We start from the raw sequence: 12,648 nt of genomic DNA, 5'->3' as shown, positions 1-12,648 counted from the left end.
AGTCGTTTTTTCCCCTACACTTTATAAGTGAATTGGGTATATACAGCAACGAAATGTCAACAGTTTTTCTTTTTGTAGTTCTTAAATGTTTAAATTTCATAAATGTGACAACCTGTAGTTCTTTAAATATAGTAATATATATATATATATATAGATATGTACTGTATATGTATATATACATATATGTGTGTATACATATATATATTTATATTTTACACAAGTGCAATGTATACATATAATTTCCCATGTTCAATCTCTGTTTATAATGTAAATATCTAGTCCATACTGTGTATATACTGGAAACTGTCTATAATGTACATTACACATTCTATTTTAACTTATTTTTAAAAATAGTCTGTGTTAATATCTTTATATATTGTACTTTTGTCATCTGCGGGACAAATAAAGGACTACCATATCTAAAAGGATATAAGACACTCTATATTACACATTCTTATAGCCTCTGTATATAGGTTTTGATAGGGCTGGGCGATATATCGAAAATGTATAATTATCGAAATTTACGACGATAATCGACATCATTTTGCCGGTATCGATATATTTGATTAAAAAAAAAATGTTAAAGAATTATTTTGTTTTCTTTTGAAAACTCTGTGATGCTGTGCTGTATAGGATAAGTATGGATTTACACAGGTATGTCAGAATGTGGGAAATGATTTACAAGGAAGGTGCCCTTTTAAATGTTTCGCCCCTTGCACTTCCACATGTCTGTGTACGCCACTGCACACGGGAAATGTAGCAGAAGTAAAAATACTAATATGACCAAAACACAGCAGAAAGAATATGATTGTACTACAGTAAACCAATATAAACTAATAAAAAAGGGTATAGTAATGAGGTCAATTTGGATAAAATACTGATAAATGAATAAATACACGAGAGTAGGTTAAAGTAAAATGAAATATTTAGAGTGAACGGTGGGAACATTGTATGTTTATGAAAGGCGGAAGAAGAACCACAAAAACAGCGGGAATATGGTGATGGGACAAACCAGGAAATGACTTCTCGGACATTTTCTTTCTCTGTTTTACTTCAGCTTAGGTTGTTGTTGGTGGAGAAAGGGTGAGGGTGAGGGACAACAATCACCGTTCGAACTGCATTATGTAACCGTGTGAGGGACCTCCCACCTGTTCCCCTTTTCCTGTGTGTTCGCCGAAGACTCGAACAGGAAACGGCGGCAGGGGGGAAAAGTTGGAGTGCATGAATCGGTCACACTGCGACGTACGAAGACGATGCCTGATAAAACATGCCCGGGACCCGCCGAGCACTCCGCCCTGCTGCGGCTCACCTCCGCCGTGTTTTACGCCGGCTGCTCCTTGCTCATTACGGTGGTGAACAAGACCGTGTTGACGAGCTTCAGGTAGGTGGCGCTGTGTCCAGTTGGTTCGCCTCGGAAGGCAGAGCGGGTACGAGATTTTACTAGCTGATTACAACTCGACTATTCTCCTGCACTTTACTGTTATATATCGGTGTCTAATCATTGTATGAAGGCAGCAGACAATAGGGAGTGACTGAACCAGTATGGCAAGTCGTTTTTTAACATTTAATCGAACCACACTCCTATCTGTAATTACATTTTAGACAGCCATAATAGCATTTCTCCTAGTCAAAATTGTATTCTCACTAGTCAGAATGGTAAGTAAAGATATCCGCACTAACATTCTTACAAGTGGAAATGTTATTTCAAGATATCTATAACTTTGATTGTACTAGTCAAGACTACATTTAAGATATCTAAACATCCTTAAAAAGTGTAAGTAGCCGTTTTAACATTTAATCGCTAGACTGGATATGTAATACAGATATCTGTAATTCGATTCTTCCTCGTCAAAAAGAACATTTCAGATATCCACAATGACATTCCTCCTGTCCACAATTGTCATTGCAGATATCCACAACGTCATTCTGGATATCTGCAATATAATTCTTGCTAGGAGAAACTCCCATTTCAGATATCTTCAATCCTATTGTTACTAGTCATAATAACTTTTACCGTAATTGTAATGAAACCGCACTGAAGTGACGTCATTTGTCCAAGGAAGAATGACATTTTAGATAGGAAGAATTTAATTACAGATATATCTGTAATACATATCGCCACCGATATTGTAATTCAGTTTTTACAATTCGAAAATGACATCACACATATCCCCAATTCAGTTTTGACACATTTCAGTTTCACGAGTCAAAATGATGTTACAAATATCAATAATTCAGTTTTTACTGGTAAAAAATTTAGCCATAGATAGATATCAGTAATTCAGTTTTATTAGTCAAGATGTCACAAATATCAGTAGTTCACTTGTACTAGTCAAAATGTCCTCAAAGATATTCAGATATTCAGGTTTTACCTGGTCGTTTGCACATAATTGTGTGTGTATTTTTTTTTTTTTTTTTTTTTTTCTAACAGGTTTCCATCCTACATGTGTCTGGGAATTGGCCAGGTAAGTCGTCCAGGTGTAGATGCTTGTTACACCAAATTCGGTGATCTGAATTTCAGATTGAAAGTGACAGCACTACTGATATAAGTACATTTACAGCAGTAATTGGACTATTGAGCTGAAGGAATGCATTAACTAATGATTGGTATAATCCAAATGCTGTGTCACAAGATCATTCTGTCAACTCATACAACACATAAAACTATGAGAGTTTTACTTCAGATGTGTGAAAGGTTCCTGTGTAACAAGTGTTTGTCGTTTTCTGTCCATAAAAAAACACAATAAAATGGTTTCTTCAAATTTAACAAATCTGTCTCAAATAATCTGATGAATTATCTCTTAGGTCTTAATTTGATTAATATCAGAAAGTATTTGGTCCTTTTTCTCAGATGGTCACCACTATTGTTGTCCTTTATGCTGCCAAAAAGAGCAAAGTTGTCCAGTTTCAGGACTTTGACAAAAGTATTCTTATCAAGGTACGCATGTTTAATTTTTTCCCGAAAATGTATTCTTTATCTGTTTTCAATTTGTAGTACTGTAAAGTTTTTTGTTTTTGTTTTTGCCAGATGTTCCCGTTGCCTCTGCTATATGTTGGAAATCATATTACAGGACTGGGCGGCACCAAAAAACTCAGGTTCCCCCAGTTGGATGTTTTCTCAATTCAGCAGTAATTTGATCTTTATTTTTCCTATTGTGCATTCATGTGTGTGTGTGTGTGTGTGGTTTTTTGTTTTTCTAGTTTGCCCATGTTTACAGTATTACGGAAATTCACCATATTGATGACAATGATCTTGGAAGTATACATACTAAGGTAATGCATATACCTCTGAAACAAACACTTTGCACATTTTGTATAGTTTCTTTGTTTCATTTTTGCACCATTATATATGTATGTATTTTGTGCTTTTCTTATTAAGAATTGTAAAGATCGGAGTCGATAAGAGAAGTCAGGGTAAAGGCTTTAAAGTGGTCTTTGGTGCTTCTTCTTTTTTTCAGAAAAACCTTCCCAAAGAGGCTTGTGTGCAGTGTTGTGACGATAGTACTTGGCGCCATGATTGCTGCGAGGTATGCATTTTTTAATATGTAACTGGTAACCGATGAATAAGTGAACGGGGCGGAAACAAAACACCTCCACTTTATCGTTTGCTTTTTCTTTTAGTTCGGACCTGGCTTTCGATATTGAGGGCTACACTTTCATCCTGCTTAATGATGCCTTCACTGCTGCCAGCAATGTGTACACGAAGAAGAAAGTTGGCAATGAGGTACCATCCCCCCTCCAACATACTGTAAATAGAAAGTCAACTTGGTACAACTGTAGGTGTGGCTATCTGGTTTATTTACCGTATGTTCTTATTAGTTTAGAACAGGATGTGGGAGGGCTCAAACAGGTTCTCTGTCCTAATATGTAAAATAAACATTCTATTTATCAATTCAAAATAGTCCATATTATTAAATTAACATTACTTTTTTAACTTCAGTAGGGAATCACTGCACAGGATATCGGACAAATACAAATGTAAAATACGATACAATCCTATGTATCGCATGCTTCACTGTGCACGCAAATATAAATGCAAATCAGCAACAGCATTTTAGCTGAGTCATGCTTGGGCTGTTTTTTTCTTCTCAGTGGGAGAACAATATGTGTTTACACACAGAGAGAATGGTGTCTTTGAAATGACTCGGCTCAAGTGACTCAATCCTTCACGTGAACATGATCTTGGACACACCTGAGTCTTCACAGTGACAAACATACTGCACAACACAAAAGCCACGACAATGAATTTCTGTCAACTGGCTTCAGGTTTGTCTGTGTAAATGGACAAGACCCACATGTAATTACAAGGCTAAAGGGGCATTTCTGTTTTGTTTGTTTGTTTTTACTATTTTACACAGGGATGGGACGATTAACACTTTCTTGGGTCCGATACCGATATCACAAACTTGAGTACCCACCGATACTGATATTAGTCGGATACAGTCATTTAAGACCATTATGAACTAGGAAGCTGTTAACAAAAGACATACGTCTCCAACTCTGGAACAAAATATTGTTCTCCCAAAAAGAAGAAATAAACAGCCCAAACATGACTCAGCTAAAATGCTTTTGCTTATTTTTATTTACAGTTTTACAGCCTGTGCAGAGTGAAGCATGCAACATAGATAATTGTTAGACTGGAATTTAAATTTATATCTCATATCCGATCCAGTGATTTTTGACCAATATCGGACTTGATACCAATTCCCATCCCTAATTTTACATGGAAACCTATGGGAAGTGACACCATGTTTTCTTGGAAAATGTGTTTTAATACATGTTAACACTCTATTACCAAGACGAATACAACAGTTTTATCAACATGTGAATATCTGGAGATGTTTTTGATTAATTTTTGAACACATTCCAAGCAAGTAGAGTGTGAATCCTGGCAGAGATCTCACAATATCGTTCTCTTTTTCATCAGGATCTTGGGAAATATGGTGTGATTTTTAACAACGCACTGATCATTGTCATCCCCACTATCTTGGCAAGTGCATTTACCGGAGATTTACACAAGGTAAATGCAAATAAAAGAGATTTTGTTTATATACTCTCTGCTGTATTTCGTGTTTGACTGCTTTGCATTTTTCTACCTTCAGGCAGCAGCCTTTGAGGACTGGTCCAACATTACATTCATTTTTTGTTTCGGCATTTCCTGCTTCATGGGGTATGTCACTGAAACCTTAAATGACCATCACTCTGAAAACATTGCTTCAGCCTGTCCGGTCTCTTAAAGTCACCCTTTCTTTCAGGTTTGTATTGATGTATTCCATAGTCCTGTGCAGCTATTACAACTCTGCGCTCACCACCACAGTCGTCGGGGCAGTAAAGGTAAAATTATACTTTCACACCTGACAGCACTTGTGCTTATCTGTGCAGAGGTTGTCCAATCCTCTCTGTGTTTGACGGCTGCCGTCCGTTCAGTTTCTGTCAAAAAATACGGTCAATCTGACTGTTGGAACTTTTCCCCCAGAATGTTGCAGTAGCCTATATTGGTATGTTTGTGGGCGGAGACTACCTCTTCTCTTGGACTAACTTCATCGGCCTCAGCATTTGGTAAGAATTTGATGTTTTAAATAACTTTGTTGTGATTGAACAAATTTATTGACACTTTTACACTTCTTGTTTCAAAATGAATGAAATTAATTGTTTTATAAAATGACAACGCCTCTGCAGTGGCTCCCTGTAGCTTTGAAAAAATTATGTTGATCTTTCTTTCAAAGTGAACACTTATTTTTTTCGGCATCGAGGCGTTAAATTAAAGTGGTTTAATATTTGATCCACTAAAATATGCGTCACATCCTGTTTCAGTGTCAAATAGGATATTGAGAATGTCCCAGAACCTGACAAACCTGTGTTTGAAATGTGGCGAGACATTTGCAGCGCTTAAATGAAGACATGGTTTTCTATTAATTTAAAAGAGGTAAAAACAGTAATGAAATGTCAACAGTTTTCTGTCTCTACTTTTTAAATTTCATAAATGCAACAAACAATTTATAAATATATTTAAATGTATATATATATCATTATTTATAATCTTGTCAATGTCGTGAGTGCTGTATATTTTCTATTCATTTTGCAACTCTTTTGATGAATAAAAGTGAGTTTAATGGAAAACACAAAAAAATGTATAGGTGACCCCAAACTTTTGGCCGGTAGTGTGTATATATATATATATGTATATATATATAGGTACATATATACATACCTATATAGGTACATATTTACATACCTATATATGTATATATACATACATATATATGTATATATAGAAATATATATATGTATATATATATATATATAGAAATATATATATGTATATATATATACATATATATATGTATATATATATATATATACATATATACAGATATAGAGAGAGAGCGAGAAGGACAAAAAAATTGCTCTTTTAACACTAAAACGTGGCGTTTTTTTCTGTGGCCAAACTATTCACTTCCTTTTCTATTTTTGCTCTGCAGTATGTCCGGAGGACTCTTGTACTCGTATCTCACCTTTTCCGCCAAATCACCTGGAGATTACACACAAGGAACACAAGACGTAAAGATTGAAATAATCAAAGACTCAACAGGGAGGTACTCCACCAACTGAATGGACAGTGTTGTAGCCATTCACCACTGGGTGGCATTGTTCTGCTTCATATTGGAGAGCTAATTTAAAAAGGTGTCATTAGCAGTGGGTACAGATCTAGTTAAAGGGGTGGATTGGGTTTTTTTATATTACTTTTTACACTGTGAGATTAGTAGATTCTTGTCAGTTTCTCAGGAAATAAATTATGCACTTAAAACAAAAAATCAGACATATTTATGGTGGTGAGATCAATGAGTTTGGTCCAGATAATGAATGTTTTTATTTATAGATTTCAAGAGACAATGAAGGACTATGAATTCTTAGTGGAGGTTTGCCCTCCTGGTGTGATTGTAGTTTTCAGTTTTTTTTTTCATCAAACTCACCAGGCGAAATCTGATTAATTGTAATTGCACTACTTAATCAAGACTGAATAAAGTGACTTGAATCAGAGTCAAATCTGAGTCAGGGTTCAGTGAGTGTTTATTGAAGACCAATGATATAACGGTGAGGACAGTCTGAGTAATGAAGTATCTACCAAGCAAGCGGGCTTACTTTATACATGTCACAAATCTGAAAACGGTTGGAGGATGTTAGCAGAGGGGAAAACTGAAACTAAAACTCAACATCAAAGCTTTCTGTAAATTGTGCACACTCGATATTCTAACAAAAACAACGTGTATATATTAAAATGCCATAATCTTCTCAATCCACAAAATAGACTAAGGGTTAGAAATGCTTCAAAATATACTATAACTGGGTACAATAAATCATTTGGTGTTTTGATTATCAACATTTACGCCTTCCAGTTTCACCGTAACTCCACAAGGGTCATTCGTGAATCTAAACAAATTCAAAAAAAATCACAGCTAGAGACCGACCGGTTGTTGTTAAGCAGGGCAGTTATGAGAGGCATCATACAGTGTTGAAGGGATGTAGTGTTGCATTTAATATAAAAAATAATAAGAATTCAAGCACTACACGAGTCAAATTTATGAAAAACTGGCTGCTACTTTTCTGAATAGGTACAACAGCCCCCAATCTCCTTCAGTGCATTGCAAGCTTAATCCAAGACCATGTATTCGATGCAGTTAAGTGCTTTTTCAAAAATCTTTTTGGGGGGATGTCTACATTTATGTAACATACTTTTGGAGAATTCTACGTCAGATGGAATCCATTTCCCCTTTCTCATTAAATGACTCAAAAAATAACAAAAGGTCAGTAAACAACGTCATAATTGAACTTGTTGAAATGTGAGAACGGACGTCTGTGTCATCATCATTGATCTGCGACCTTTTAATATAAAAGGTGACTGACATCCATTGTGAAAACGTCCCATTTGGTTGTTAAACAATGGCCTCTTCCCTTATAACTATAAGAAAACTGTTAAAATGGTAAAGTAAGCCATGTCCCAAAGGTACTCTTGACCTTAAAACCACTTTATATTAATATTAGCTGGATCCAGAAGGCAGTAGGTAGTCAGCGTAGGGTGGATTGTTTGTTTATGTATAAATACTGAGACAAGTGGCATAGTGGTAAAAGCTTGGATTTATGTCTGATCAGATTAGGCCTGCAATGATCACCTATCATTCACAAATATATATATATATATATATATATATATATATATATAAAAAGACCATATCACGTCATGACTAATCAAAGCTCCCCTGACTGTACTTGTCTTTTTTTCCCCCACTGTTGCACACCACTTTTTTTTAGAAAGAGTAAGTGCACTGGTGAAGCTGGAATTCTGATCTACACGGTCGGCGCGGCGAGAGGTTGTTTTTTTCTTTTTTTTTGAGAATGCAACTTAACATTTCCTATGTTTTGGCCACACCCTGTATTCTTCTGTCCATCTGAGCTTATCCACATACACATCAGTCGTACACACACACTTTCACACTCACAACACACTTAAAAAAACTCGTTACCTTCAAAGTGCAAACAAAACAAATTAAAAACATAACAGGTACTCTCTCTTTGCCCGTAGAAGACAGAAGAAAGAAAGACATTCTTCATATCGTCAAATCTACAATTATAGCAGCCTAAAAGAATAAAATGTAGGATGAATAAGGTGCTTTAGCTTGTGCCTTCCTGGTGCTGGGGGGGTGCATAACACTGATCTTGAGCCAACTCTTCGTCAAAGTCTGGTTTCACAACTTGATAGAACTAAACTAGTCTTCGATCTGTGTTTGTAAATGATTTTTTTTTGTAGCTACAGCACATATTGCAGGAAGACAGGTTGGGAATGGAGGGGCGGGGCAGGGTCCACAATCTGGAGATGACCAGATGCTCAGGCTGACAGGTTGTTGGCCAGCTCGATGAGTGCCAGAGCACCGTGGAGGCGCTCTCGTTGCTCCTGGAGGCGCCGCTTGGCCGCTCCTCCCTGGGTGCCCTTCTCCTTCTCCTTCTCCTCCTCCACGATCTCTTCCTCTTCCCCGTTCTCTTCATCAGACTGGAGAAACTCCATGGGATCCTGCTGCTCCTGGTCCTCGGCTCTGGGCTTGCCCTGAGGCTTCATCCTGGTGGTTGTCGGGGCCCGTTGCTCGCGGGTTCTCCAGTACCTACAAAGGAAAAAGAGGATTATATGTCAGGATACAAAGAAAGCAGACACACCCTGCTAGATGTTTCAAAAACACTGAGCAACAGAACCGTGTGTTTTGACTTACTTTGACAGCCACTCTGCCACCGCCTTGTTATCCACAGACTGGGCCTTTCCCTGGCCCTCCTTCGGTTCCTCCCTCTTCAGGCGGGAGAAGGGATGCTTGGGGCAGTGACGGTTGGCATGGGTGAACCGATTGCCACATCCTTCAAAGAAAGCAACAGGTAAACACCGTTTAAGGTAAAGTCTCAACATGTGTAATTCAAGAGCACATTGTTGTTACTACAAAGTAATGCAGCTAACATTAAAAAATTATTAATGGTTTTTTTTTTCATAAGAAATGAAAAAGTGAGGCAACTGTAAGGTGAGTAAAAAAATTGTTAGTTACAGCTAGTATCTAGAATAACAAAATAATTGCCTGTTGTGACACACATGACTATATGCCTGCTTGCTTTGTGTGAGCAGAAACATGGTGAGCTGCAAACAGCTGTTTCTCTACCACTTCTCACTGCATTTGTAAATGCAAACAACATTTAGCAATGCTAATTTCATGTTCTTTTTTACTTGTTATAATTGTGCCTTTCTGAAACAGCGCCATTGTTAAATCAACCAATTTTGTTTTAACTCGGAAAATGTTCCCCCCCTTGCAATTTTTAAAAGCCTCCTTTGTCATTTGTCAGGCCTGGTACACTGCACTCTGTCCGTTTTGTGATTCTCAGGTACTTTCCAAACTCAATTAAACCCCCCCCTCATCACATCACACTGACTGCTCTTACCAACGGAAAGTACCATTTTCTCAGTGTTTGACAGACACCGTGTTGCTATTCAAATCTACCTTTCTCTGAGCAGACGAAAGGCTTCTCCCCAGTGTGCAGGCGCTGGTGCGTCTTCAGCTGACCGCTCTGCACAAACGCCTTACCGCAGTTTGGGTAGTCGCAGAGATAAGGCCTTTCTCCTGTGGAGGATGAGAGAATGTTGTTTAGGTAACAGCAGTGTAATGGTTTTAAGAAAGTCTGTTGGTTAGTCCTTAGTACTGTTTAAATGATGCTTACATGCAGAATATTCAAAATGTCACAGTTAAGCCTTAAAATTGTAGAACACAGCGGTCAATGATCAATCACTAGATCATTACACCTGTTCAGTAGGGATAACCATCAGGTATCAGTATCGCACTGGGTTGTTGAAATGGCTATAGTTATGGTTAAGCGGTAAATCTGTCAACACAGATGTTTTAACAATTTTAACAACTATATCAGTCACTGCTCAAGGCTGTGATATCGGTGCTGGTAAAGATACAGCAGTATCAAGCTGTCCTTACTGCGTACACTGGAGTTTACATGACCATCCCTGTCTCTTATAAAGCTCAATAGGGCGTCTGACCTGTGTGTGTCCTCTTATGAGCTTGGAGAGACTTCTCTCTGGGAAACACCCGGTTGCAGATGTTACAGCGGATGCGGCTGGACGAGGTCTCTCCCTCGTTGATCAACTCCCGAACTGCGTCAGCCCGCGGGCGACCTCTGCGGATGTCCTGACAGCAAAAAGACACATTTTTACTTTGGGGCTATTGCCAGATTCTGCAGACATTGCAGCAGAGCAATCAGTGTGACATAATGTTCTTTAATATCAATATAGCAAATCCTCTATACACCGTTATACAAACACATAGAGAAGTTTGACTTTTATTGTTACAATTACCTTTTACATTGTTTTTGTTCCATTTTATATGGATATTCATATGTGATTCAAGCACCACGTAATAATAACAACTTTTATGACACATATTCCTAGTTTCAATCGTGACTTGGTTCACTGCAACATTATTTCGTCGTTCTTCCCTTCAATGTGTATGTGTAACAAAGTACAAATACTGTGTTACTGTACTTAAGTACAACACTCACCTGCATTAACTTTATTTATATTTATAGCAACTTTTACTCTGTATTTATGAGCTGCTTTACACTACAGCTCTTTCATATTCATTCACACACTTCACCATGGGGTTAAGTGTCTTGCTCAAGGTCACATGCAGACTAACAGAGCCAGAAATTTAACCCACAACCTTCCAGTTGAAAGACAACTCACCCACCCTACCACTGAGCTACCATGGCTCAATCCTAACTCCTCACCTTTTTTAATACTTTCACTTCTAAAACTTAGAAGCACATTTTATATCAGAAAACATCTGACAGTAAATGTCATATACTTTAACAATGTTAATTAAGTAATAATTGTGGGGGGGAAAAGTGACTTCAACTTCTACCAAAGTCATTTTCTGGTAAGCTGCACTTTTAGGTGCTTTTATTCAAGGCTGCATGTTACACCGCAGCACATTCGTCCATTATTATTCATCCACTTCCGGTGCATTTTGGCGCGCTGCAGGCGTCATAAGCAGCTGCTCTACATCCAGGAAATAACTGGGGTTTAAAATCCATCATGTCACACCCTAATGCGCGGGCGTTTTTTAAATGACACAGCACCTCGGCCATGTTTGCAGTCAAACCATAACTTCATCCATCTTTATAAAAAATAAATATTATCATATATATATATATAACCCATATGTATATTTCAGTCATATTAAAGTTCTGTGATCAGACCATGTGGAAGAGTTTGACTTATTAAAAGAAACCATATCAGACATGCGCCCTTTCCCTCTCTTTCCCTCCATACTTTCTGTTAGTAGAACAGTAACTACACTTGTTGCTGTGTTGTTACATGTGTTGTTACATTGTTGGCAGTAAAGTCAAACTACAGAAGAGGCTCAGTCTGGCTACATAGTACACGTGTGTTTATTTCTTACCTTGCAGTTGTCAGGTGAAGGATCCGTGTCCTCCTCTCTGGCTGTCTGGGTTCCTGTCGGGGACGAAGCCCCGCTCACTGAGCCGGGGCTCAGAGTCACGTTGTGGGCGTTCTCGCCCCACTTCCACGGGTAGACCATGAAGTCGCTGAAGCCGGGGCTGGTCGGCGTCATCGCTTCGGCTTTCCTGGGTTTGATCGGCGTGGTGGTCTTGATGACGGAGACCAGGACTCTTTTGGGGGAGTCGTCGCAGAAAATAACGTGCGGATTCTTGTTGTCGGCCATCGTATGCGTGTATGTGTGCGTCAAAAAGTGCGCTGTTGGTTGCAGGAGCAAGTCAGGGAGTGTAAAAAAAAGAAAAGAAAAAAAGTTCGATTAAAAATCGATTAGTAAATATAATAAATAGAGCGGCTTTTCAATCCGGAGTAAATATGTCCTTCATTTCCAAAGAGGAGGCTGAATAAAAGGGTGTCAGTCTGATCCGTTGTTCGCTACAAAGTCTCCTCAGAAGTTACAGTCAGACGTGACGATGACTGCAAGTTTCCCTCTGCCTCATCTGGACTGACCTGTGTGCGCCCACAAGAGCGTTGCTGTCCCGCGTTGCAAAAGCGCGCCCGAGTAGAGAAGGAACCAATCAGCGACACGGATCTCGTGCCAC

General features: G+C 38.3%; 2 protein-coding genes across 2 annotated transcripts; one reads left to right on the top strand and one right to left on the bottom strand.

Annotated features, from left to right (window-relative positions):
• Nucleotides 1-1,253: 1,253 nt before the first annotated feature.
• On the top strand, nucleotides 1,254-5,563 carry slc35d2 (solute carrier family 35 member D2; the record flags this gene model as incomplete). The annotated part of the gene is made up of 11 exons (XM_083905292.1): nucleotides 1,254-1,381; nucleotides 2,432-2,465; nucleotides 2,852-2,938; nucleotides 3,029-3,096; nucleotides 3,202-3,273; nucleotides 3,459-3,527; nucleotides 3,622-3,724; nucleotides 4,928-5,020; nucleotides 5,103-5,170; nucleotides 5,256-5,334; nucleotides 5,477-5,563. 11 exons carry the CDS (start codon nucleotides 1,254-1,256, stop codon nucleotides 5,561-5,563), a joined length of 888 nt encoding a protein of 295 aa, XP_083761418.1.
• A 3,321-nt stretch (nucleotides 5,564-8,884) lies between these two features.
• Nucleotides 8,885-12,275, bottom strand: znf367 (zinc finger protein 367; the record flags this gene model as incomplete). The annotated part of the gene is made up of 5 exons (XM_083904529.1): nucleotides 8,885-9,155; nucleotides 9,261-9,399; nucleotides 10,029-10,148; nucleotides 10,574-10,721; nucleotides 11,994-12,275. 5 exons carry the CDS (start codon nucleotides 12,273-12,275, stop codon nucleotides 8,885-8,887), a joined length of 960 nt encoding a protein of 319 aa, XP_083760655.1.
• Nucleotides 12,276-12,648: the final 373 nt, after the last annotated feature.

Source organism: Microchirus variegatus, assembly GCF_963457635.1.
Source record: "Microchirus variegatus genome assembly, chromosome: 18".
NCBI lineage: Eukaryota > Metazoa > Chordata > Actinopteri > Pleuronectiformes > Soleidae > Microchirus > Microchirus variegatus.
This window is presented reverse-complemented; position numbering and strand designations above follow the sequence as displayed.